The 27957-nt window shown below is 40.1% G+C and overlaps 2 protein-coding genes across 2 annotated transcripts; both read right to left on the minus strand.

Annotated features, from left to right (window-relative positions):
* Nucleotides 1-1908: 1908 nt before the first annotated feature.
* Nucleotides 1909-7653, minus strand: LOC124290725 (5'(3')-deoxyribonucleotidase, cytosolic type-like). The gene is made up of 6 exons (XM_046727530.1): nucleotides 7405-7653; nucleotides 6638-6963; nucleotides 5973-6073; nucleotides 5625-5685; nucleotides 4573-4687; nucleotides 1909-2177 (listed from the first exon to the last, which is right to left on the minus strand). The coding sequence occupies exons 1-6, from the start codon at nucleotides 7475-7477 to the stop codon at nucleotides 2032-2034; spliced, it is 822 nt and encodes a 273-aa protein (XP_046583486.1). The 5' UTR covers nucleotides 7478-7653; the 3' UTR covers nucleotides 1909-2031.
* An 11802-nt stretch (nucleotides 7654-19455) lies between these two features.
* Nucleotides 19456-26970, minus strand: LOC124290723 (alpha-(1,3)-fucosyltransferase 10-like). Its single transcript, XM_046727529.1, has 6 exons — nucleotides 26847-26970; nucleotides 24670-24720; nucleotides 24069-24232; nucleotides 23203-23615; nucleotides 20455-20635; nucleotides 19456-20034 (listed from the first exon to the last, which is right to left on the minus strand). Exons 1-6 carry the CDS (start codon nucleotides 26869-26871, stop codon nucleotides 19507-19509), a joined length of 1362 nt encoding a protein of 453 aa, XP_046583485.1. The 5' UTR covers nucleotides 26872-26970; the 3' UTR covers nucleotides 19456-19506.
* Nucleotides 26971-27957: the final 987 nt, after the last annotated feature.

Genomic DNA, 27957 nt, shown 5'->3' on the forward strand with positions numbered 1-27957 from the left:
CGGATCCTGCTTTTTGAGAAGGGGGTGCACACTTCATTTTCATGAGTGTTTCAATGGTCATTTAATAAATGTTCAGGACAAAAGGGGTGTGTGCACCCAGAGAGGGGGAGAGAGAGAGAGATCCATGTCACCCCACACTGGTCTCACCCATGTCATTGTTTACCTACAGTGTATCACACACCAGATGGATCACAGTGTATTAATCAGAACCTTACTCTTAAAACAGAAATGACCTTTCGTTCATTTAGCCCAGACAGTTAGTCTCAGGACAACATTTTGTGAATGATTTACACCATAGGTGTTGCCTTCAAGATTCTCAGCCCAATCAAACCTTGTTTTCTGGAAGAATATTCCTGGTATTAGTGGCCTTACAGTGGAATGGATGAATATTCCTGTGGAGTTGATGAATATTCCTGTGGAGTTGATGAATGTTCCTTTGGAATGGATGAATATTCCTGTGGAGTTGATGGATATTCCTGTGGAGTTGATGGATGTTCCTGTGGAGTTGATGAATATTCCTGTGGTGTTGTATGGTACTATATTTGACCAGGAATCCCATAGCACTGACTACAGAACAGCATGGAACTGATCATGTAGTGAGCAGACTGGCAAATATGTGTTTGACTTTCATCATGTAGCATGACATACACACCATATGGTCAGCGCCATGATAATGGTTCAGCAGGTTTGTGTGATCTACCATGTCCACATGGACCATCTCCAGCAGCACTGTATAGCCACTGTATGGGTGGTGGATGGCGCCACCGTCTTGACCCTGGTGACTGTGACACAGTATTCAGTTATTGACGCTCAAATTCATACAGATTAGTTTATCTTTTGTATACTTACATGTGTATATTTTGTACAGCAAAGCTATCTGTGAACTATTTTACTTAGAGAAATTGTGTTCAAACGAATCTATATTTGTTATTTTGTTGATAAAATGTTGATTTTAAAAATAAAGAACTTATCACATTATACAGCTGTATCGTCGTTGTGTTTTTCCTCACAGTATGTAACACAGGGGGATCTGCTTGACTGCCCATCTGTCTACCATTTTGTCCAGATCATAACTTTAAAACTAATTAGTATTGTTTCAGGAAACTTTGCCACACAAAGACCATGTCAGCAGGTGCCTTTTTGGGATATTTAAAAAAAATCTGTTTCCATGGCAACAAATGTTATGTTTACGTAACATGATTGTGTTTTTCATGAGTGTGTCTCCCAAACTACCAGTTTCCTCAGTACAGGTGACACGGTGACCAATTTAAACTGGTACTGTTGTGTAACATCCATTATCATTCCATATCGTGGAGAGGAAAGGGCCTGAAGGTCCAATCCCAAATTTCAAGGTATTATTTTGCCAGCTCAATTACTACAATTATATTTGATAGGAATACTGTCATCATGCTGGACCGATGGTGTTCATAGGACTTGCATTAAAGGACTGTTCATAACTTATGACTGGGCTTCTTTTCTCTGTGTAAAACCAGCTTCAGTCTGTGCAGTGTGTGTGAGTGAGAGAGTGGCCAAATATTCTCGCTACCCACGTTAAACCCAATTTCACCTCACTCTACTTTCTGTGTGTGAGAGAGCATGTACAAATGTGGAGGCCAAAATTTATGTACAAAGTCCTTGTACACAATCAATCTCCCCCCTTTCCCCCTAAAATGTCACTTCCCCCAAGCCATAAATTATTAACAGTCCCTAACAATCCAAAGATTTTCAGTGAAATGTCAGTAAAATATATTACAGTCCTCTCAAGACCAATCCATTCTCTGTAAACAATGACAAGTGCCTGAAGTCAAGTCATACAAGATGTCAGTAGTAATCTGTCCAGCAGGTTCTCCGAGTCCTGACTTACAGGTGTCAGCCTACAGCCATGATGTAACAATTACAAGGAGGATAAACAGTTTTACCAGATGTCAAAAGAACATCAAGAGATGTGTATTACACAAAACACATATCATCATATACAAATATAAAGAATCCATTCACCAATGTGTGAAGATGAGCAAATTATGAAAATGTTTAAATTCTCTTCTTAAAGTCCTCTATCAGATCTTTCCAATGTCCGTCTGTCCAGCTGTCCAGGCGCCGCTTGCCTCGTAGATCTGTCCTGATGTTGTGGTGTGAGGTGAACACGATGTGCTCCCAGGATGGATTCTTGCATGCTCCTGTCAGGACACAAACCAGCATACATAATATATGAACTCAGTCCTCAGGGAGAATAATGGACAAGGAAAGTCAAGGCGTAAAAATAATAAACTACAAAGACTGGTTTTCTTATCTGTCACATTCAAAGCTATCATAGGTATTCATTAATCTCATTAAAATCAGATCGTGTTCTCACTACCGTGGAACAAACATCTGATTACATCCTATTGCATCACCAACCTTTCTTACATTAATCAGAGAAATGACAGTCTGAATGTGTTATCCAGTCAAACTACACATGGCTGCCAGGGTATTGCTGAAAATGTGGGGCTTGTATGACTGATTATTCAATATTGTCATCCATCTTTTGCTTTGATGAGATAAACATTGGAAGAGAAAGCCCATGGAAAGTATTACTCCACAGTTTTTGCAAATGTTCTTTAGTTCAGTTTTAAATTATGAATCAAAAACTTCGTCAAAACATTTTTTAAAGCATAGTCTTGAATGAATATCTCATGTTTGAATCTAGCGCAAAATAGATTCAGAAAGCTGCTTTCTGATAGGTCAACTGTCTGATGTCAGTTCAGGTAATTGGTGGTTCAGAGTTGTGAAAGGTTGTCCTCTAACATTTGGCAGAACTGAGAAGAACTGAGATCTGATTATAATGAGATTGAACCTTTTATGACTGACTGACTGACTGAGTTTAACTTTACGTCGCTTTTAGCAATATTCCAGCAATATCACGAAATGGGCTTCACACATTGTACCCAAGTGAGGAATTGAAGCCGGGCCTTCGGCTATCGAGCCAACGCTTTAACCACTAGGCTACCCCACCACCCGAACCTTTTATGACCACTGTAATGAGTTGTCTCCCTATTTTCATTATTACAGGCACAATGTCACACATTTTGGACAATATTTTGTCCTAAATTACATATATTGGGGCATATGCACTCACTTTAGATTCCTGTTGATGCAATAAAAGACTTATTATCCCTGACGACTTGCCTGAAATTGATAATTGAAATTTCGCGGCAAACAGCTTCCAAACAGAGAACACTTGCCATATATATGGAATGTAAACAACTGCTCCTTACATGTTGTCAGAGTTTGCCAAACTGGTTTCAATCACAAGTTGAGTTAAAGTATATTCGTAATGAGTGCTCCAAGGGACATAACTCGATGGGGTTTGCTTGAAATAATGTTCTGCCGGTAGAGGGCGTGAGAGTCGATTTAAAGCAACTTTGCATAAATTTATTTGAACGTTTTAATTTAATATTGTAATCTAAATACATAATTTTTGGGGGGAATAAATTAAATGGTAGCTTCCCTGAGGCCTGATAGTTTGAATTATTGAGAGAAATGCATTAATATTATTTAGAGAAGTATGGTGTGATATATCCTAAAGCATTGTCTCTCAAGAAGTGCCAGGGTTAGTTAGACACATGTGTATGAACAACAAACACGTAGTAACTATCAATTCATTTCTCTTGGAAATAATAAAACCATCCTGGCAAGACTGTATCTACCATGGTTGTCCTCCAAAGAAAATACTGTCACTTAGACCAAGAATACTGACCATCCAAACAAGCGTATTCTGCTGAGTGTCCAGGGTGTTGAGTGTAAAGGCATATAAATATAAAACACCAGTGCTCCAGATAAGATTTAGCTCATGTGGGTACTGTACCCACTGTATGTTTTTGGAGTGGGTATTATGAATGTTGAGTGGGTATTTCATTTTCCGTTACCCACTGCTTTCAAATATGTGCATATTTCGGTCATTTTACTCACTTAAGTATTATGTGACTGAGAAAGTTTACTAAGCAGGTATGTTCTGCCTTATGTCATACCTAATCAAAACCAACTTAAATATAATGGAAATGATTTCATAAAAAAATCACTCGTCCTATACTGACAGTACAACAATAGTCGTATACGATCAGTACAACTTGATAGCAATCAATGCCTTTTTCATTATGCAAGTGATTTTTATAAATATATTCCATACGCATTTGTTTTAAAAATTTCAGTATGTAACATTTTAAATGCGTAATTGATACGCAACAAATATTTTTCAATGCGTAATTGGAAATTTTCCATGCGTATTTTACCCGGATACACAGTTTGTCTGGGCCACTGTAAAACACTGACTAATCACAGATGTGTTTTAGTTATATCACAGCTTGTCACCGAAAGTGATGATGGCCAGAAGTGATGACAGACTGAAGTGATGCCCGCCGTGTTCACTACACAAAAAGCTGTATGGTGTTGTCACTATGAACCTTAATCAGTCTCAGCATGATTCCAACACGACTGACAAAACCTGACATGATAAAGGGAGATAACTCAATGAGTGCCAGTGGTTTTAGTTCACAGTGTTATCAAGCCCCCTCCCTAAATAATACTTGTACTAACCCTTGATGTGAGGTCGGTCATCTATGAGTATATGGCCATATATCATAGTTTTGTCCTTAGCAATGATGGTGCGGTCCACCCAGTCAGCCCCAAGGTGGTCTTCCACCCACTGAAACTGTGGAGGAACAACATGCAGATCTGCAGCATCACATCTTGTACAGAGAGAAACTTGTGACGGTAAAGCATGAATGAATACTGAACAATTGTATCATTACATTCAGTAATATTGTGCACATTTACTTGTTTCTAGAACAGGATAACATATTTACTTGCTGCAGTCAATGCTTTCATTGATCTACATATTATGACATGAAGTGAGACAGCAAGGGTACTGCCTGTAGCAGTACATGAGTGACGGGTTACAGACCACTCAGGTGAAACCCATGATTATAGGTATGGTTTAATGATCAACAATCATAGACTGATCAGATACACCTCTCAACTCTTTACCTTACACAGGTATAACACATATAGGTCTACTTTGGATGCAGAGTTGGTTGGTGTTTTATGCCACACTCAATATTCCAGGCAATATGGACCAGACAAGCCAGTGATAAACATAATGAGCATCGATCTACGCAACTCAGATCCGATGATGTGTGTCAACCAAGTCAGCGAGCCTGACCACCCGATCCCATTGGTCGCCTCTTACGACATGCATGGGTTGCTGAAGGCCAGTTCTAACCTTGATCCCCATGCTTTTGGATGCAGGGAGATTGGAGCTCCACTGCCAGTCACTGGGGTTTTGTGTCAAAGTAAACAGACCTTCATAATATTTCAAGTTTCCAGTCCAAAGTTTGACACAAAATGATAACAATATAAGGAACAAGCAGGACCAAGCTTTCACTTCGAGACAAGTGTAAGTTCCCCACATTACACAGAACAGTGTTTGACTGTAGTATACTCATGACATGAACACTTTTCACACTCTTTTTTTCCAGCTTCTGACTGTGATGAACACTGTGTAACACTTGCCTTACTATTGGGGAGAGTGGAAGACCGATACACTTCATGTGCACCCACACCACATACTATAGTCAGGATTATCTCACCTTCTCACTGAGACAGTATCTGTAGCTTGTGAGGGGACTTGTGCATATAAACACGTCAACGCTGCAATACAAACATGCTTCACTGAATCAATGTAATCATACATCATACTGTCCCAACTACAACCGAATCCCATTTGCTGGAGCCTGGGAAGTGAAGAGTGAATGGGTGAGAGTATAAATAACTATGTTTTCTGTCTTCATTGCACCTGAGAAAACAGCAAGCAGAGACTCAGAAATGACACAACTGATTTGTTACATCCAACCAGGGGAATGGAAAACTTTGACTAAGATGTAAGTGAGAAGTTACAAACATTAGACCTTTAACACAAGAAATACACTTTGACTCACTCCTCCATGTCTGCCATCGCCTTGGCCGCTGCGATGCTGCCCTGTATCTCCGGAAGGCTCAAGAAGAAATACTCCTCCATGTAGATCTCCCTCACCCGGTCCTGTAAACACACCACATAGTCCATGATGTCTTGGGGACAGTTCATCATTTATGCTCTGTGTGTGTGTGTGTGTGTGTGTCCGTGTCCGTGTCCGTGTCCATGTCCGTGTCCGTATCCATGCATGCATGCATTTGTGATATGATAATCTTAAGTGGGGGGTCACCCATTTTGGTCTGAGGACGTGGGGACTCCTCAATTTTGTACACATATACTGGGGGGGGGGGTAGGGAGGAGGGTTGTCACTGATTTTAAACATGGTGTGTGTGTGTGTGGGGGAATTCTCACTTACTTTGTACATACATTTCAGTGAGGGGAAAAATTTCACATTGTAATGTATATTTTTGTTTTCTTTAATTCTGGAGATTTACATTTTGGTCTTCATGTCATGTCATACTGATCAACTATCTACCATAAAAGAGACATTTGCGAGTGGTGGATTTTCCATCCTCACTGTTGTTGGTACCTGTTCAAGAGCAGATTACTGATACCACAAATTACTGTTTGTCTTGTTATGGAAACATTTATAATGAACAGAATATTCTTCAAAGGATTCTTAATACATACTGGCAGATCGGACCTTAGTTTAGCATACTGGTCCCTCAGGTAGAACGTGTTTCGGTCCTTCTCTTCTATGAAAGGCAGGTCTGGGAATCTCTCCTTATATCGCTGAAGGAAATATCCTTCGAAATCAGCCAGAACTTGGTCTAGATCCAGAAGTACTTTCAGTCGAGCTGGGCCAACTGTCTGAGAATGGCCCTTGAAATTCCGTCTGGCCATGACAATTATTCCTTTCACAAATGAAAGACAAAACCAATTATTTGACCTGGTTATCTGAATAGAGCCCCAGCAACCTGATGGTGGAGATTGTCTAGTGACTGCGCACGCCAGGGCTGAAAACAATACAAGTCAATATTAGTCTTAAATAAATGATTATCTGTTCTTAGTTTTAACAGTGTGCTCTATACACATGTAATCCTCCAATATTATCACTTTTATTAAAGTTAACTATAGCTGTGATATAAGTATATTGTGCACGCGCACACACAGACACACACAGAGCGAGGGAGACTGACACAGACACTAAGTACTATTCTCGTCTCTGTACGCTCTCTCTCTCACACACACACACTACCAATTTGTTGATCGTTCTCGTCCCGTGATATTGTCTAGTTTTCTAGCTACCTGCAGTTATCTGTGGTAATGACATATCAATAAGTGTCTTATTTTCCACTGTTTATATTTAATGTAATACATTCTGTCTTTTTGATACTTTTGTGCTAATTAATGTACAATATGAATTTCCCCTTGGGATACGTGTTATCTTATCTCACAGTATTTGTTGCTTGGAACCAGGAAACGACCACACGCCCACTTTGTTGCTTCCCTTGACGACCTGGCAAACATGTGAATCAGATCAAACTGACATCAGTAAGCACACCATCAACTGCCCATCAAGCGTGTGTGTGTAATGAAGAATGTCCCAAGTTCAAATGTATGTGAAAACACAAAGCTGATGTTGATTGACGGCGATATCCGTGTCCTGTTCACGCGTGTTTACTAGGTTGGTTGAAAAGGTAGATTAGTACTAAAGTTAAAACGAAATATGATTGAAAAGTGTAATGTTTGCTCTGTTAAGTTACATACTTAAAGCCTGGTAACATTGAAAATAAACACATTTAGTTGTCTTTTGGGAGACACAATCCACACCGAACTTTATTTGTCTCAGCAATACGTCAAGTTCTTGTTTTGTAACCACAAGAGGGTTCGTTCCTTTGTAACATAAGAATACGACCACTGGGGTTCGAAACAGTGTTAGGGCAATATTTTTTAATAATACAAATCTAAACTTTTGCAACCATATATTGTTTTTAAATGTTATGATTAACCTTTGTTTCAAATTTGAACGAAATCGATGACGAAATAAAGATTTTAGAAAGTTCTATCGCTACGTCATTCCCAGCGGGCACACAACGTTGAATCAACGTTGAATCAACGTTGAATTTTGGTTGTTTGGTTGATCAACCTTTCATAAACGTTGATTCAACGTTTATTATGCGACCAAAGAAAGTTAGTCGAGATTCGTTTAGTTGTCAACGTTGTTTCAACGTAAGGAACCAACAAAATGTCAACTAATTGTTTCCTCGGCAAATTTGATACATAATTCATATTGGTAATAGGTATCCAACTTAGCAACTATCATTTCGGAACATTATTTTCATAAAAGATCAAGATCGAGCTAGTGACAGATATAATCTTATATATTATTTGATTGTGCATCGATCAACGGACGGAAATATTACGTAAATCGCAGTTTTAGGTATAAAGTCATCAGTTATCCAAATTGCATTACATTTAATATTTTCCCACAAAACTGTGAAAATTGTATAATTCCCGACAATTTGCTTTCAAACACAAGCCAGATGTTGACCTTTCGATCGCCTCGTTTGGCCATATCCGGACATGCGCACAATTATCGCGCGCGCAAAGGCAACTGATCGTTGTCAGTTCACTTTGGCGAAGTTCAACGCAATATCGTTCTATTTTCACCATCTTCACGGCATGCTGGTGTTTATTTGGTAAGTATGTCCTTCATGTATAATGAAAACGTAGGAATGCCGTTTAAATCTAGCCGTAGCAAGAAACTCCGAATTAGGGCTCATGTTTTATCTCACAAGGTTACCGGTATGTCACAGTACAACTACATGTTTCTCAAAATTTTGTTTTGTTATTTTTCAATATATTTGCATGCATATATTTGGCATTTTATTATATAATCGAATAAGATTTCCTTTCGTACCCATCACCTGATTTGAATTTTGCAAATATACATTTTCAAATAATCAGTGAAAGTACATCAATATAAGGAACCGTTCATATAAATATATGGCTGCAGGTGGGGGTGTTGATTGTAAGGGTTGGAGGGTGGGGTGGGGTGTCACCCATTTTGTTCAGGGGGCTAAGGGGTCAGCATTTTGTACACACGCACTATGTTTAGAAATTATGGGAAGGGGAGAGGCGTCATAGATAATGTACATGACATGCAGGGTGGAGCGCGTCTCTTATTCTGTACATACTCATACACTTTAGGGGGTTGGGGGTGGGGGTTAATTCACATTGTACATAAAAATCAACATCACCCCAAAGCCATACATTATGAATGGTCCCTAAGGGCAGCTATACAAAATAGGATAGGATTAATCAACATTGTATATTGCATCCCATTATTATGAACATTTGTTCGTTTGAATAGATCTATCAGTAAATGATGCATTGAGCAGCCCTGAACCCTATCAACATATGTATATTATTGGGGGAGGTGGTAGAGAATGGCGTAAGGAAATGCAGCGAAAATTTTCACTTTAAAATGTCTTGTGAAAGTCTTTGTTAAGGATGAAATTGTATATAATTTATTTGAACTTTTATTTATTTACAAAAGTGTAACTTCACTAATGATTCTTTGATGGCACAATTAACAAAACTGCACCCACAGACTTTCATTCTTACACTTGTTTGGAAGGGATATGATAATTCATGTCTCTTAAAGGTTAAAATCTTACATACAAAAGAAGTAATTTTAATGTAAGGAACATTTAATTATGAAATAAGATTATTTTAATGGAATTTGCAGAAATCTCATCTTCGAAGACTGGGTGGCAGCAATTTCGTGGATCACATAAAAGGAGCAAGGCTAAGGTACCACGTTTTTGACATTTCACTTGTTTCCAGTATATCCACCACAAAGTTTAAGAGAAAGATGATAATGCTCTTTCATTACCACCTGTTTTGAATATTTGTGATAATGTTTGGTCTTTTTTGGTGATAATAGTTGGTCTTTATTTTCATTTATATATTAAGGTTGATCATTTAAGAGAAAAATTGACAATGATTTCTCGGAGATGTTTAGTTTAATGAGCACTCCCTTGCTTGGCCATATTGTTTTTTAGTAAGTAAACAGCTGGATGCAAGATAGGACGTGAGAGTACAGAAGTCATACATTTATAGATATATAGAGATGTTTATTGCTGGGAAACACACTCTTCAGGTATTTGGTCAGCTGTAGAATTTGAATATGATGTTTTTATTATTGTCGAAGGGTAGGTTTTCATTATTTGCAATCTAATATGTGTGCAGTGAAACATACTGAGATTTGAAAGAGTCCATTATTTAAAGTACAGGTGTTGTTAGATATCAGCATTTTATGTACATGTTCCTTGTTAAGATCATCTATCAGTATATTAGAGAAGGTGTATATTTGTAGTGTTTTAAATCAGAGTTATTTTCAGTGTATGACCTACATTTCAATATGTTTTGGCCACCTGTCACCCTTTGGTCAAATAGAGTAGGACTTCCATTTCTTGGAATTGAGAGTCAGAGATGCACTGTTTCCAAGAATTTATGTGTGCCAGCGATGTTTGTTCTAGGAGTACATTTAAGTCTTTTTGAGTGTAGATTGGAGTTGTAAGAGATGTTATTCAATGTCTTATTATTCATGGTATGATAGATTATTTCTGGCAATGTAGAGTTTAATCTCATTATTTTATTGTTCATGATTCAGAGAAGCATAGTTATGACACCATAACATAATTCATTATATGAGAGATTTTCTAAGCGTTCTTATAAGAGATTAAGTGTAAACATTTATGAATTATAAAAAGTTATTTATCTGAGTTTTATGAGTGTACAAATGACAAAGAGAGAGAGAGAGATGATAGAGAATATATTGTATACTTATGAGAGCTCATTATTGTTTTCAGAACTCCATGATCCATACTTCCTTGTGTTTGGGAACAAATGGTGTTGGGAGACCTCCCACAATAGACTTGTTCTTTGACCTGTGAACCACCACCCATTTTGTTTTCTTATCATTTAATGTAAAATGGCTTTTGTTACAATTTATGACTCCAGGTAGCAAAATTGCTACATCAGTTCAACTCCTATTAATTTGAAATACTCATTATTCAGTAATCATTTCCGAGAATCTCTAAAGAAAACTAAATCTGACAGAATAACAACAATCTTCCATTGTTTTGCAGGACAATGTCAAACAATTTGATGTCAAGAATGAATGTTGATGGGCAAAACGGCAAGTTTTCTTTTAAGAATACAAGGTTGTATTCAATCATCTCTGGTAAGTTAATTACCAAGTGCAGCATTTTCATCATGGCCATAGCAAATAATATATGACAGTAAAGCATCGTCTAATTCATCCTGCCTGTAATTCATAGTCTAATTAAATAATCAACTTGCAATTGAGGATTTTCTTTGAAAATGTTTAAGAAAACTTCCATTCCTTAGGTTGAAAATATAAATTGTTTACACTTTTAAGTCATATTTTGTATTGATGCTGTTCATATGTTCACATGCCAAGTTACAGCAGTGAAATGAACCTTTCAAGTGATTGATTAAACAAATACTTGAATCATTTAAGACAATATATCTTCCATATAACTTATTCATGTATTTAAATATAAAATTTCAGAATGTGTCCTATCTCAAGGGAATGAGATGGGAATGCATCGAAGCAAATTTCAAGAAAGAGTTAGGAATGTTTCTGATGTATCCAGCCAGACCGCCAGGAAGGAGTGGCAGAAAGAAGAGGAGCTGATAATTGTGTTTTTGGAGTTGTAATTGTGTTGAAAAATCTGAACTGTGGTATTGAAATTGGTGGCGTAAATGTCACTTTGATGCTATATGCAGATGATATTGTGTTATTAGCACAACAGAGATCACCTACAGACTATGTCATGTGTGATGTTTTACATTATGCATTAAACCACGTTTTTCTGTGTGAGTGTGTGTTCATAAAGATTTCATGAAAAGTGACTTGTTTTATGTGCTGTCTTCAGGTATAGTTCCTGGTCATCTTGGATCCCTTTCATGGTGAAAGTAATTGCATTGTGTTTATTCAGGGTCTATCTATGAGCTGAAATTCAGACAAAATGTCTTCTGGGGACAATTTTCACATTTTCAAGGTAACAATACAACAGTAAATAGTTTTTCTTAATTTGGAATACTCTTTTCTTCTTACTGGAATTATACGTCCAACTGACATAGAACTTAAATGAACATTATATTGAATGTGGAATTTTAACCAAGTATTTTATCAGGTAAATATATTTACTGCAATTTTCTGTTTGAACACTGTTTATTGCAGGTAGCTTTTGGGGTAATTTAGCTGGATGCACGAGTGTGGTGCTACTTTATTGTAGTTTAAAGATGAAATGCGAGTCTATTTACAGGAAAGCGTAATACCTCCCAGACACAACCACAGAACAACCCATTTTCAACGTTAATAATATGTCAGACTTCAACATTGATTCCACGTCGGATATCTACGTCAAAAAAACTTTCATATACAACCTATTTTCAATCTATTTTCAACGTTGAGGATCAACCTATTCTCAACGTTGATAATCGGTCAAACTTCAACGTTGATTCCACGTCGGATATCTATGTCTAAAAAACTTTCATATACAACCTATTTTCAACGTTGAGGATCAACCTTTTTTCAACGTTGATAATCGGTCAAACTTCAACGTTGATTCCACGTCGGATATCTACGTCAAAAAAACTTTCATATACAACCTATTTTCAATCTATTTTCAACGTTGAGGATCAACCTATTCTCAACGTTGAAACAACGTTGATGTGCCTGCTGGGTTACATATATGAAATCATTCACTTGATCAGGGATACATCGTTGTCCTGATGGAAAATCCAAAATTGCCATAGCTTCCATGAGCAGATGGAAGTAAATGTCCCTCGAGAATATCTGTGTACCGCTCACTGTTCATATTCTCTGCAAATACACAGAGGGGTGTTGCCCCTAACACAGATATGCCACCCAACACGTTAAATTTCGGACTGTACTTTGGGCGCTGATACAAAGGTTTTTCAGTTTGTTTGGTCCAGAATTTCAGTGTATTAGGAAACAGCCACACAGAATTTTCATCTGAGAAAATCACATTGTCCCAGTTAAAATTCCTATGCTGTAAGCACCAGTTCAACCTTCGCTCCTTCTGTTCAGGTTTCATGATCGGTGATAGAATTCCTCGCCTTTTCTGCCAACCCATTGCATGCAGCTCAGCTCTAATTGTCTCCTTACAGACAGCCACAGTTCCTCTATCAATCATATCCAGCCTTTAGTTTTCTAAACACCTTCGTTTGTATTTAGAAACAAGAATACCAAGCCGCCTCCGGTCACCGACAGTCAATTTTCTGGGCCTACCTGCGCCTCCCTGGTGCTCAATGCCATATCCGTTTGCAATATTTTTCAAAACACGATAAACAGTGGACAAAGGGATGCCTGTTCTACTTGAAATCACTTTAGCTGATCTGATGTCCTTGTTATAATACTCTAAAATGAACTTCCTCTTTTCTAAATCATCTATACTGAGGATCACTGAAAACGTCGTCTGCTAGCAAGTAAACAAGGGGGATAACTCTTCACAAACTAATGAAAAAGGATTAACGGAGTTGTCTCTCTTGAATGAAACCAAATACTTGATAGCTGGTAAAGGTTGTTTATACTAGAAATCCAATTAAACATATTCCTAAACTTCTCAATAATTTCTGGGCATACTATATATAGTAAGGGGATATGCAATGCTAAGGTTACTCTATTACTCTTTACCTATTTCATATTTTTTACCTTTTAATTCGGCCTCCCATTCAAATTTCCCTTAATACTCAGTTGTTGATTTTTTGTTGTTGTTGTTGTTGTTGTTGCTGATGTCTGTTTTTGGGTAGTAACACCACTCTTTTCAAAATTTCTATTTTTTGTTCCTCCTCATTTCTTAATAAGTGTACTAGCCCGTCGCCGAAGTACCTCAGTTGTGCGTGCGACGTTAAATAAAGCAAATAAGAACAACAACAACAATGCTTAGGTGCCATAACTATCGATATGTTACTTGAGATAAGACAGATAGTTTAACAGTGGAACAAACTGTTCCATCAGACTAAGTTTTGCATTAGTCGTTGAACGTCAGGTGACCATAGATTATGTCAGATGATTGGCCAAATCGCCCTGCAGTCCATGACGTCATTTATCATGAAAAGTCAAACACACAAATATCGCATGATTCCGTCTCGATTCTCAAGACCATCACTCTCCATAACGTTCAGTGTGAGCTTGCTTCATTCCATGCCATTCTTCCAGCAGGGCAGCGCCAAGTTCGTCGAGAGTGGTTGTGAACGGTGATGTGCTCGCCAAGGATATCCCAGACATGTTCGATTGGTGATAAACCTGGAGTGCTGGTCATCTTGATGTTCTCCTGTTGGAGGTACTAGGCAGTACTACGGTCCCTGTGTGCTCTTGCATTGTTATTATGACAAACAAAACGACGTCCACTTTTGTCTGACGTTAACGTTGTGAAAACGCTCATTCCGTTTAGGCCACATTCTGTTGAGATGACAAGACTTTATGGATGATCAACTTCTTTATTTTGACAATGGCGAAGTTTCGATATATGCTCATGCCAATAATGGTTGTCATCCCCCTCCCCATCCCAACCCCATACACACCTAACCCCACACCCCCTCTTTAATTAAAAAATGGAAAGGGGTGACAACCATTATTGGCATGAGTATGGATTCTTATACCGTTTTCAAGCATATGGGCGAATGATGGGTACACCGGGTACCAGTTTATATACAAGATAAGATAAAGAGATAACAATAACAAGGGTGGAAAACAAAGTATCAAAGAAAGTTGAATGATGGGCGACATTAGCATGATGATGAGCTGAGATAACATAAGTGGGATTACCATGACAATTAGTGACTGTAAGTTAATGAGGCAGAAGCCAAGGTTGTGGGGGATTGATTAGTGGGAAGCCACCTACAACATTCATTTGCTTGAAAACGGTATTTATAAGAATCTATACCGAAGCGTCGCCATTATCAAATTATAGAAGTTGATCATCCATAAAGTCTTGTCATACCACCAACTTCTAGAATGCCACTCAAACCTATCACATTCTGTTGCACCTGTCAGGGAAGTCGCGTGTAAACAATGATTCATCCAAACACATGGCCTTTGCGCAGTTGTGATTGGTCCACCGCTGTCGCTGTAGCTCTTGGAAGCTCCTCCCCAATTTGAGAGGCATTTGGACCAGTTTCATCACAGTCATTCTGATGGGACAGTCTTGTGCACCAGTTGTCGCCCTTGGTCTGTCATCAACGATATTTGTCGATATCGCGATTTATATACAATGGAATCTGTCTAAACCCGCAGCTGTCCAATCCGGCAAGTTGTCAATACCGGCCTAAAAACTCAGTCCCGTCCGTGACTAGTACATTTATCATCATTTAAAAACTCTGCAATCCGGTAGCTGTCAATTCCTGATTTCGGCATGAAATGAGCCACCCGAATATGTGTCTATACAGTATTCAGCGCTGTCTAATCTGGCGTGTGGCTGTATGCAGACTACTGACTGCTAAACGATAAGCACGTGCCGCAATGCTCAGTGTTGTTCTAATGTCCAACATGCACGCAGGAAAGTACTCTGAGGGTGTGGGTTCGAATCCCGGATGAGACTCAACCCAACAAAAGTTCTAGAATCTGGACTTTATTGAGAAGGGTTTGTATCAAATATAAATATCAGAATATAATATATAGTATATTCTCCACTGGCCCGCTACGCCTAAATCACCCAACCATTTCATCAACAAAACACCTTTCAGATACAGTATTCCTATTTAGAGAATTGACAAAGTAGGCGATGACACTGGATCCCTGTTCAGATACGTAGGTGTAGGCAGGTTCCCGGGTCGTTCACCCCAAGTAGGTTCACCCGGGTCGTTTCATCCCATTTCCAAACTAGGTCAATTCATCCCATATTAGGTAAGTGCTACTTTAGCATATATCTCATCTAGTCTCACCTCACCTCATCACGCTTAAAACATTTAAAGAAGTCGTGATCAACACCGAGTTAGACATTACACTTCCACCTCTGCCATGGCGACTGCATGTTCGGAGATCTGCCTCAGCTGCCTCTGTCTGTCTGTCTGTCTGCATGTTAGTGCACAATGCTCTTATAGACCTATCCCTCATATACTTAATACCCATTGATAAATAATGTTTAATTGATACCTTTTAAATATCCAATGAGTAAATTTAATCTGCAAATTGTTATTATTCAATAAACTGAGTGAAACAACCTCAAAATGGGGTGAAACTGAATGGGGTGAAACTGTGCTGTGGTGAACGTGTTTAGGGTGAAATAACCCGTTACCGTGTAGTTGTATGTGTAGGTACATGTAGGTACCAGTTCCGTCACACCTTGCTCTACCATCAAACATACACAAATTGTGCGTAAAGCAAGGAGTCAAAGTATTTCGTTATGAACATCAACTGATACCTGCCGGCAGTATTCAGCCATTGGTTTTCTGATACAAAGCCAGGTTTACCCATTCTCAGAAAGCTGTGGGATGGATATTCGATTTTCAAGAAGGTAGCAGTTAAAATTCATTATAATATTATATCCAATAAAGTCAGCATCATCAAGCTTTGAAAAAGGAAATTCAATATTCAAGTTTAAGAAAAAGACAGTATAGTTCAATAGTCTGCACGTGGTAGATTATCTCGGTGGTTCCTACTTATTTGTCATCTGAAGGGGCCGCATCCTCTGCCCCCAGTAACCAAACCAGTACACTGGTACGTATTCACCAGTCAAAATGTACTTCAATTTTCATCAGCAGAAACATGTGTAGCGTTGTGGCCTAATACAGACGCTGACGGTGGGAGCAGGAATACACACAGTAACCCATCTGAACCTTTCAAAGTGTACAAATATTCAAATCTTCAAAATTAACAATTAATTAATCAGATATGTTTTCTTTTATACCATTTGGACATAGAAACGTGATACAGAACCAAACTCCAATCTGTTCTCTGCCATAACAATGAACTGTGTGCCCTCGTCCAAACATGGAGGCCTTCTGCCCTAATGTGGACATGTCATCCTGATCATGTGATCAAAGGTCAGACTGTGGATTGTATTATAGAATTGGAAATGTCTTGGCAGCAGCCTGGGTTTGAACACTGAACCCTTCCGTATTGATGAAAGCTTCACCAAACGGTCCAAAGGTATAATCCTTTGTACTAAAGGCACTTGCACAAGTGTAAAAATATTATAATTAACTCATACATTAATTGAATTAAGATGAAAAACTGATAATTCCGTACATCCACAGAAAGTCTGGGTTAGGCCCAGTCTGTGATATTATAGGAACATTTCTTTGTATACTTCGGGCAAACTGCCAACTGCATCACGAATTTGACCCGAATGCTGTAATGGTTTGAAGTATCCCGTCAGTTCTTTTCTTTAACGATGTGACAGTGTTTCTCTCTAATGCCTCGTCAGATCATTAGCAGCCCCCATACCGCTAGTTCATCTAAGTGTCGCGATGTTTGAGGATTTCAATCTTACCTTCAGTTGAAGTCAACTAAACTATAGCCAGGCGTGATCTGTCGTGATTTGATTTTCTCGCTCTAATACGATGCGCCCATATAATGTCCTGAACCTACCACGTATATGTTTTCTCTGGATCATCTAAAGTAGAGATAATATTTTCCTTACATGCATCCGCTGTACTAGCCTCTATTTCTGGAATGTAACGTTGTCTCTATAAGCCTCATGGATATCTCAGTTTCCTGATCTAGCACAGTAGATTCCAGGGAAAGAGTTCCTTCCGTTCCCCAACCCTAAACCTCACTCTAAACCTAACCCTAACTTACATTTTGGAAATTTTGTTATTTTGAGATTTCTCTAGTAATTGTAGTGTTTAGGTTTGTTTATAATTTTGGTATATTTATAAATATTATTTGGGATTGGGGAACGGGAGGAACTCTTACCGATTCTAGTTTCATGATTCATGACCTGATATTTGTAAAACTTTTAACATATTGATGTTTTCACGCAAGATCACTGAGCTATGACATTTCTGAATCCCTGTGCGTTGTCACACTGACTGGTGTTGAAATGCTTTGCTGTGATAGGACGCCCTTGGTTATTGTCCACATCGTTAGTGAGTAATGCATGTTGTTCGGGTACAAAGTGAGGGGTACGAGTTACCGACCCTGAGGCTGGTATGTCACCGTGTCGACACACATATAAACAAATCCCCGGTGGTAAAACGCGATATTGCCACAATTTTCCAAAATGTGAACTGTATCTCATCCCAAATCTGAAAGAAAGTGGTGTGAGAAAGATAGTCCATACCCACAATCCGAGGGGCGTGTCTGAGATAGATGGGTACGGGGTGTAGCGGGTGTGACATGCCTCACCTATCGGGTGCCGGGTGGGCGTGGAAATGGGCACTAGGTTATATCTAGGGTCGGTTTCTTATGTACCAGTCTTATATATCCAGAGCTTCTCGATTCTAATCTATTTAAAATCTTTTCCTCCGTTTAGCTGAGAAGTTGTCATGTTCAAGGGAGCTAACCAACAATTTAAACAACCAAATAACCATTTTATCGACAAAAAGCTCATAGAATCCTCACGGGGCAAACTACTCTCTCTTTCAACAACTGCACATTTTCACTTAAATCTGTCACCGCGTGTTTTCCGTAAACGTAAAGCAAACTTTGGACAGCTCAAACCTTTAATGCTTCCATTAGTTAGCTTGCTACAGATAACACGAAACATCCTTCTCTGTGACAAAGACAACGGAAATATGAATATGTGCCCCTTCATACCCTGCTATAATCTGTAACATTGGGTATGTGATGTAGTTTCACAGCAGTGTGTATCGACACGTTCTTCTCCCGGTGTCGTAGCTCACCTGGTTAGTCACAACGTCTTTCACTTCAACAGCAACAGCACCAGTGTGTCTAGATCATGTGTCTGTGACTATCTGTTGTAAACAAGAAACCATCATAGTTTGTACGTACAGTTTACACGCATCTCACGAACGTTCCTCTCAAGATTTTCATGCACCAAGAAAAGTACAATTGCCACAGGAAAGCAGGACGAATCGCCAGTATCCAGCTACAACACTCATGAACGTTTCTATATTTGAAATCTGTATATATTTAGTTAACATACATCACAGAATGGTCAATATTTGATGTAACTATGACACACCGGACAGTGAGCATCTGCTAACCTGTATACTCCACTGCGATGTCTACAGTACCACCATTCCTTACTGGAATGATTCATTATAAACTGGTCGAGCATTATGGCACGGACTATGTTTCTTGGTTTGTCAGCTCCTTGCCCGCGTTGCTTGTTCGGGATTCTTCCCACGTTACGCTAAGATCCTATGCTATTGCTGAAATATGTACCGATCACAGCGGGGACTCAGACGAAAGGCATCTTTTCTTCATAAAATGACTGTTCCATCTCAATTCGACATTAAACAAAAACCAGATGACCTTAATATATAAAAAATAGTTCCCCTTTTATTCATTATACTTAAAACATACATCATAATTCGTTCTTGTGTTCCATTTCTGCTTCTTTCCACCTTTGCGTGGCTGCTATATAGAGGTCGTGATCAGAGATGTTTTTACCCATGTCATAGGACTGGCGGAAGAGCTTTGCATTGATATGGTAGAAGGCCAATTCACGATCACGAAGAGGGTCATGGACACTGTGACCGTTTTCGTCAAATTTTGTTGCTGGCAATGGACAGTTCATATGGTTCTGATTAGCTTGTGCCTTCGGGAGAGGTTGGCCGGATCCCGTGGCCTCTAGTGCTTCGTAAACTCTGTCGCACAGAAAACATTCATAACCTATAAGAGCCTTGGCGAAGGTCTCACCAACAAAATTGGCGGGTGGCAGACGGCTAAGTTCTGATTTCAAAGTTGGGTTTGAAATTCCCGAATCTTTGAATTTTAGGTATGACTCGTATTCTTCGTCATTCTGGTCCAGATGTTTGATGAACTCGGCCAGCTCTTTAATGCTACTGAAATCTTCCACGAGAATCGCTGACTTGTTGGATGGCAAAAACTCCTGCAAATACATTGAACATTAAGTCGCAATTTGCATGCAGTTTTACAACATTACTACCAACAGAAACAAGAGTTCGACTGAGGACTGTTTTATGTCGAAGTCAACATTTCTCATCTAAAGCAAATCGATAAAACCATTCATTACACGAACTTTAACACGCAGTGTCATGACACCCCGATCCCGATGCCAAAAAGGAGATACTGACTACATTTTCTGACCCTATTTTCGACACGTATGCCGACTTACATCAATTGATGTTTATCTTCTTTGCGACCGATTTGATCCACCAGAGCACATATGCCGTCTCAAACGGCAATAATGACCCTTGGAGAATTAACAGTAAACATGTATACCCACACGTGATATATTGATTGCCACTTCATCTGACCACAATGTCTTTGCCAACACAATTGATCTCACCTGGACTTTAGGCGAGCCGAGTACTATAGGGACAGTTCCGGCCTGTAGAGGGCGCCACAACTTCTCCGTGATGTAGTCCTCACATCTGGCGTTCTCAAAAGCTATTGCAAACTTGTAGCGGGCAACCAGTTTAAGGAAGTTATCCTTCATGTAACCGGCTATACCATCCAAATCTTTGAATCTACACAAGAGGAAAGATGGTCATGACAGGTGGATGCACTAAACATTATTTTGTCTACAAGTATAAACTATGATAATTCCTCGGTGTATAGGTTTCTACTCGACCATTTTCACAACAGTCAATTTGCTGAACAACTCTGGAACATGCTATTAAATCTATGTAGTGTCCTACATATACATTTCGTGAATGGCGGATGTGGGCCAGACAGTTTGGGAGGACATGTCTATGGGTAATGAAAGGGCTACCGTCACAGATTACGCAATATGTTCATCGGGGTTGTTTGACGCATGCCGCAATTTCAACACAGTAACACAGAAAATCTTCACGTCATCCTCGTGTGGCTAGCTTACGCACTTCTACAAACAGTGTGAAGCCACTTCGGGACTTCCTCCCTCCTTCAGCTGACACTGTCATATACTACTCACACTTGCTAATTCGCAACTTTACTTAAACGTCGATTTGAAAATATATCCATTTAGAACTGGAAAAATAATAATATGGTAACACCTCTTTAGGCAAACAGCCACTTTAATCTAACCTTATGCACTTCATACATGAGTAACCGTAAAAATGGTTTTCATGGCACCAATCAACCATTTTGCAAATCATGGAAAGAGTCATTGATAAATAAACAACACATGTCAATAGCAGGTATGGGATCCACAAGATGCAATGCCATACTGAAATCTAGGATCCATGCTTACAATAAGATTAGATACTTAAACCAAATTTGACCCCAGATAATGGTTTTCTGTGGAATCCATGATTTGATCCTTAGCAAAGTGGGAATAGTACATAACTAGGAGAATCCAGCAAGTCAAGCAAACATATTGTTTGGTACACGTATATTCGTTTCTTTGGAACTAGGAGGCATCCACTTTTGTCGCTGCTCACTAATTATGTTCCCAGAAAGTCATTAGTTTACCTTAAAGATTTAACAAGCATTATGCGCTGTAGTGAGTGAGTGAGTATGGTTTTACGCTGCTTTTAGCAATATTTCAGCACTATCACGACGGGGAACACCAGAAATTGGCTTCGGAGATTGTACTCATGTGCGGAATCGAATCCGTGTCTTCGGCGTGACGAGCGGATGCTTTAACCACTGGGCTACCACACCGACCCTATGCGCTGTAGTAAAGGTGAGGTGAAATTGGGTTTTTTCGCTCATATGACGACTTGCATGCGTGTGTATGTGTATGTGCGGCTGCTTGTACTAGCCCAGACTGAAGCTGGTTTTGTAGTGCTAGCCCACTGCGATACCATACCGCAGTGAAACATGAATACCCCACTCAGACACATTATACTGACTCCGAGCCGACCAGTCCTTGTTGTACCCATTAATGCCGAGCGCCAGGCAGGGATCAACAAGTACCATAATTTAACGTCTTTTGGTATGACGCGGTCGGGGATCGAACCCGCGACCTTCCGCTCTCCGGGCGGACGCTCTAACCACTACACCACGGAGGCGGTTGCGCTGTAGTAAAACTACCATGCACCGGTCAATGGCAATATAAGAGGGCTATCCAAAAGTACACAGTCAACACTTACTGGCCAAGTGTATCATCCCTGTCGAGTGAGGGGCGGTGGGGTAGCCTAGTGGTTAAAGCGTTCGCTCGTCACGCCGAAGGCCCGGGTTCGATTCCCCACATGGGTACAACTTGTGAAGCCCATTTCTGGTGTCCCCCGCCGTGATATTGCTGGAATATTGCTAAAAACGGCGTAAAACCATACTCAGCCAGCCAGCCAGCCACCACACTGCACAGATACACATCAACACTCTATTTATCTGTCAATAACATACGACCCTAGCAATAGCATCATGATTGTTCTCAAATTTCTTCAGAACAACAGTCGTCAAGAAGCCCTTTCCTTACACAATCTCGTCCCAAGCCTTTGATTAATGGCTAACCGATTGTTCAATTAACGCTGCTTTACTTCAACTGACTGACTGCCAATTCGGTTTGGATCCATACAGAGATTCAATGCTGTATGACAACAGTGATCATGATTTCAACGTTGGAACAGCCAACATATTCTTTGTGACAAGCGATATTCCAACAGATCCTGCCTAAGGTAGTTACATTTGTCTACAATAGGACGTGCTCCAGTTGCTACGCTGTCAAGAAGCACCAAATGATGCCCTAAATGAAGGTTACAACATTCCATGGCTCAGTAAAGCTTTCAAAACGTTCTATAATGGACACGTGGGAACCATTTCCAGATTGTCCAATGTATTTTGATCTCTGCCATACATATTCCCGTTCGTGTTCATGAGAACAATTGGCTGTTGTCGGTACGTGTTTATGTCGGATGCCAACAGCAAGGCAGGCTACGCTCACATTTTCACCCAGTCTCATCACTGATTCATAAACAGAGGCTCATGATATAGTGCGGCTTGTGAAAAGGGCTCTTCTTCTCGCAAAGATTCCTTATTGATGGTGGAGGAGTTGTGTCTCTATCACTAGTAGTGATCATAACATTCACATACAAATTACTAACGTAGGCTGCAGAATTTCTGCTGCATTCTACAAAAACTGCTCATGGTGCAGATCATGATGTATACTTACTCCTCTGGAAAGTCCTTGTTGTGAAGACAATCGCCGTACGAATCAACATGGACGTATTTCTGGAGCATCATGACGTACTGCTCCCTGTTAGATGGTGTGCTGCAGTCGGTGTGGACAAATATAATGGGAGCTAAACCTTCCTCTCTTCTCAACAGGTTCTTTCTGTCGGTTGGGATTAAATATTTCTTACTCAGCAATGACTCTTCATTCGCAAGCCAGTGCGTGGGGATCGGATAGTCAGATCCTCGCTGAAAGGTTGCAGTGTAGTTAAACACCTCCAGGACGCTAGCGAACGTAAACATCCAATCAGTGTTCTTCGGTGACTCCTCGTGAATAAGTGCCCAAAGGTCGCCAGCTTTCCTAGGCAATGGGAGGCCACTCGAGAGGAAAAGGGTACCATAAAATCCATACACCTGAAAACAGCATGTGTTACTTGATACTAAAGAGTGCAGGTTCATCTGTTCTGTGCACATATAACGACAAGTACGAGTCACATGAATGGCTGGTGTGCTGCGGACATGAGACCAGAGAAGAAGATATTACCGTGTGTGGGGCTCTAAATGTTGCACTCCAAATCGGATGTAAAAGGAACCATGACCCTCAAGTCAGTGTCGGCTGATTCTGGGACACTGTGCAGCGGCTAACCAACATCTAGAGAACATTGAACGCTGTTGTATTTCTGAAACTGTTACCCCTTGCAATCAAAGTGATTCTTAGCATTACTCTTCACACACAGACTATAGCATGGATCGTCCGTACTAGTACAGCCCCATTTGAAAGTTAACCGGTTTCCCCAAGAAGCAGGTACAATGTTCGTTAAACCTAAACTACCTACAAACCATGACTATCTTCCAACTGCTACTCACCATGATCTCCTGTCGGCGCGGTGTTGTCTTGTTCCTGGACACAACACATCTCTGCTCCGCCTTACAGGAGATCACGTAATCAGCCTGATCACTAATCGCCTCCCACCATGTGACAACTGGCAGGTGGGCGTGACTCTCATCCGCAGTGTAGCTTGTAACTTTCCCTGCAAGGTGCAAAGACACTTTCCACATCAAAGTCCACGACCTACTTCTTCTCCTACCTCCATCTGTGTAGGTATCGACTGTCTAGACAGTGAAAGGACAGGGGTTCATACCAGATAACGTTAAATGATTCTACTTATAGTGACCCTCCCTGGTGCTTGGCATCAGAGGATAGAACAGTCGTTGGCTCGGAGTCAGTATAAAGTGTAAGGTGTCGATGCTAAACTGTGGCATGGTATCATGGGCGTGCATTATAAAACCGGTACAAACCAGGACAGGTACATGCAGCTACAAAAGAACACAAACATGCTAAAATAATCAACTCATCGCAAAATACCATGATGTTTTAGACTACAAGGCCATACGTCAGATAGCATTATCATGTCACTGCTCTAGTGAAAGGTAATCAACCAATACACGGATTTCTGGATCAACTTACCATCAACTGTTATAGAAATACTTGTTAGTAGGATCAAGAGAACGAGCCAGTCTGAAACATAAAGATGTCAATAATGAGATCATGATGGGAAGACTACGATATCCTGAAGCCCAGCCTCTAAGGGCGAGTGCCGACACTCACAAAAATCTGGAGGTGTAATCTGCCTGATATCGGGACGGTGCTCATACCTGGTTGAACACTACGGACAAGTCAGGTGTATTTGAAGCAGGGAGAATAGAAGACGGGCAGTGGTCTCTCCTCGACAAACCTCTTAGGGTATGTCTCGAATCATCACGTGATCAGTTTAGCCAAGAAAACGTCTTTCTTTCTTGTTGATCTTAGTATTTGACAAAACTGGAAAGGTCTTTACAACGCTTTGTGATTGTTCTAAACTTTCTGTATTTGAGGGGTGTGTGACAGTGTCAGTTAACATTCCGTCAATGTCCATGCCATTCCACACATGCAATAAGATATCTGAAGGCTAAATTACTAATGTAAAAAACGTCTCAAAGTAGATTTAAAAGAATTATTGACAGCTGAGTTATCACATGTGTTCTAGCGATAGTTTTGTGGTCTTTAAAATGTTTGGGGAGGGGTGGCCGGGATGTATGATTTATTCTTTATTCATTCACATATGTATTTCTTTCTTTTGTTCTTTTTCTTTATTTCTTTCTTTTATTCACATATAATTCTAGCTTTTAATTCTTGCTATAATTTATTAATTAATTCATTCATTCATTGTAAAATTTTGAAGATAATTTAGAAATTGAGAAAAAGGCAAGGGGAACTCATAAGTATCAACATAAACAGAAAAGCATTGAAACATAGTGAGACAGTTCAATGCGTAACAGATCACTTCAAACATATATCATAATAGCACTGTACAGATCTGTGTAAATAGAAACATGCATGATCATATTGACAGTATAGCTTATGCTTGCAAAGAGTATGCCGATTGTTTCCGACTGATATAATAAACTGGCTGAAGTACTGTTATACGCAACCGAAGTTGCGCTGGGAACGAACCAAGTCACTGTGTGAGTTGGACCATGACGAGGCACACACTAATTAGTACAAATGGTAGAGAAAGCATGCGAGTGACCTATCCCGGCTGTAGATTATCCCTGTTTGAAGTAATGGAGTCAGTAAGGTTTTACACCGTTTATGCACTGTTACAGAAACGGGATTCACATGCCTCTGTCGGAAACCTAACTGAGCTTTGGTGTGTGGGAAATTTTCCACTGAACTTCACCACTACACCCTGGCTCAAGATCTCACTCACTAACTCCGAAAACCTGCTCACTCATTATCCTATCCTCACCTAAACAGGCGAAACTCACTCACCCACTGTCCGGAACGAAGACCTACTCAAACACCCCCAGCTGCCCCACCCCCATTCACCCAACACTCGATAATACGATCTCCCATGGGCCTGGTCCTCGAGTAAACAATGAGTCACCGTATACAGTAACCGGCTTGGCATACAGTAACCGGCTTGGCATATAGTAACCGACTAACCGATTACGTCAAATTGGTACTGCGCCTCGATTCCACGTCTCTCTGTCGACAGGCACATATAGTCCGTTTGGGTTCAAATGAGAACGATGAATGATTAAATACCTCGAAATAGGGATCAGTGTACAAAACATAAATAAGACACATGGTCCTGAAACCTCTGTATCCAACAGGATCTGGTGGAACAGCACCAGCACACATTCAGGTGCAACTCAGCACAGCCAGGTGAGATGATCCCACCTAGTCAGGTGCTGTTCCATCAGCCGTTTGTCACCCCGCGGTATGATAGTTTCTTAAACCACTTTTTCCGTGATCGATCAAAAAAAGTCAGATTTCAGATCCTGTTGGGTACAGAGGTTTTAGGGCCATGTGTTTTATTTGTTTGGTGCACTTATCCCTATTTCGAGATATTTAATCATCTGTCGTTCTCATTTGAATCCAAACGGACTACCCCGTGTACCCGGCGGTCATATAACCTAATACACCATTCTGTGAGATAAGGCTCTCTCCACTTATCACGCCGAGGACAGCGAGGTAGATCACTAGATGTACTTTACAAGTTTCACGGTCCTCCAAACTGATGCATGTCACGTGGGATAAACAGGTAATTAGATCTAATCAATAGATAAGGTTGCATATTGATAGAAAACGACACAACTTACCTGGGCGAAGCATAACGATCTCCATGCATTCACAGCCCACGTTACAACCAGAGTATAGTGCAGCAGTACCAACATGTCTTCCCTAAAATACCGCCCGAACGCAGTTGCGTCCCTTCGCGCCTGGGTGTCGCTACCCGCAGAACCCGTTTGAAGCTGGTGCAGTTGTTCGGTTCTCCTCCGTGAACCGATGCATGACTGACTGGGTTTACATTTGCGCGCGTCTTGCGATTACTTATTTCGGTGTGGGGGTTGGAGGTGGGGTGAGGGGTGGGTGTGGTTGGGGTGGTAAGAGTTCCTTACGTACCCCCCACCTAATTTTTTCAAACAATACAAAGATATACAAGTAGTGAAAAGTACCTTATAAAATAGGCGGGGGGTACGTAAGGAACTCTTTCCGAATCCCTTGTAAATCACTTGAGATTGCTTCAATATAAAGTCTGTTTGTATTGTCCGACAAGTGCACGGATAATGCACATTGCCCCGGCGGTTACATGGGTCACGTGTACCGACCTACGACTAAAGTTATGATTTCACTCTGCAAACAGACAAAGAAGATGATCACTGGGCCTATGTTGCTCAAGGTGGCATTGAACTTCACTCATTTGTGAATGTTATCTCTGGAAAACTACAGTAATGTAAAAATATATAACTATAAACTTCTATTGAATCTTAATATAAATAATGTGAAGCAAAGACATTCATCAGCATTATATCTAACTGTCACTAAACACCACTGCATCCACATTACATACAAATCTGAGGCGGTGGGGGTAGCCTAATGGTTAAAGCGTTGGCTCGTCACGCCGAAGACCCAGGTTCGAATCCCCACATGGGCACAATGTGTGAAGCCCATTTCTGGTGTCCCCCGCCGTGATGTTGCTGGAATATTGCCAAAAGTGGCGTAAAACTAAACTCAGTCAGTCAGTTACATACAAATCTACGGAAACCTGACGCTGCCACTTTCGTGGCCTCAGTTATTTTTGTAGTGACATTTTTCGCTTCCATTATTTTCTCGCTGCTTTAATGTTTTCTTGTTGCCTTGATTATTTAATCTAAAGTTCGAAATAAATGGTTGAAATAACGAAAACATAATCGAAGCAACGAGAAATTT

This window comes from Haliotis rubra, unplaced genomic scaffold (genome assembly GCF_003918875.1).
Source record: "Haliotis rubra isolate DU_JTF1 unplaced genomic scaffold, ASM391887v1 Scf472, whole genome shotgun sequence".
Classification (NCBI taxonomy): domain Eukaryota; kingdom Metazoa; phylum Mollusca; class Gastropoda; order Lepetellida; family Haliotidae; genus Haliotis; species Haliotis rubra.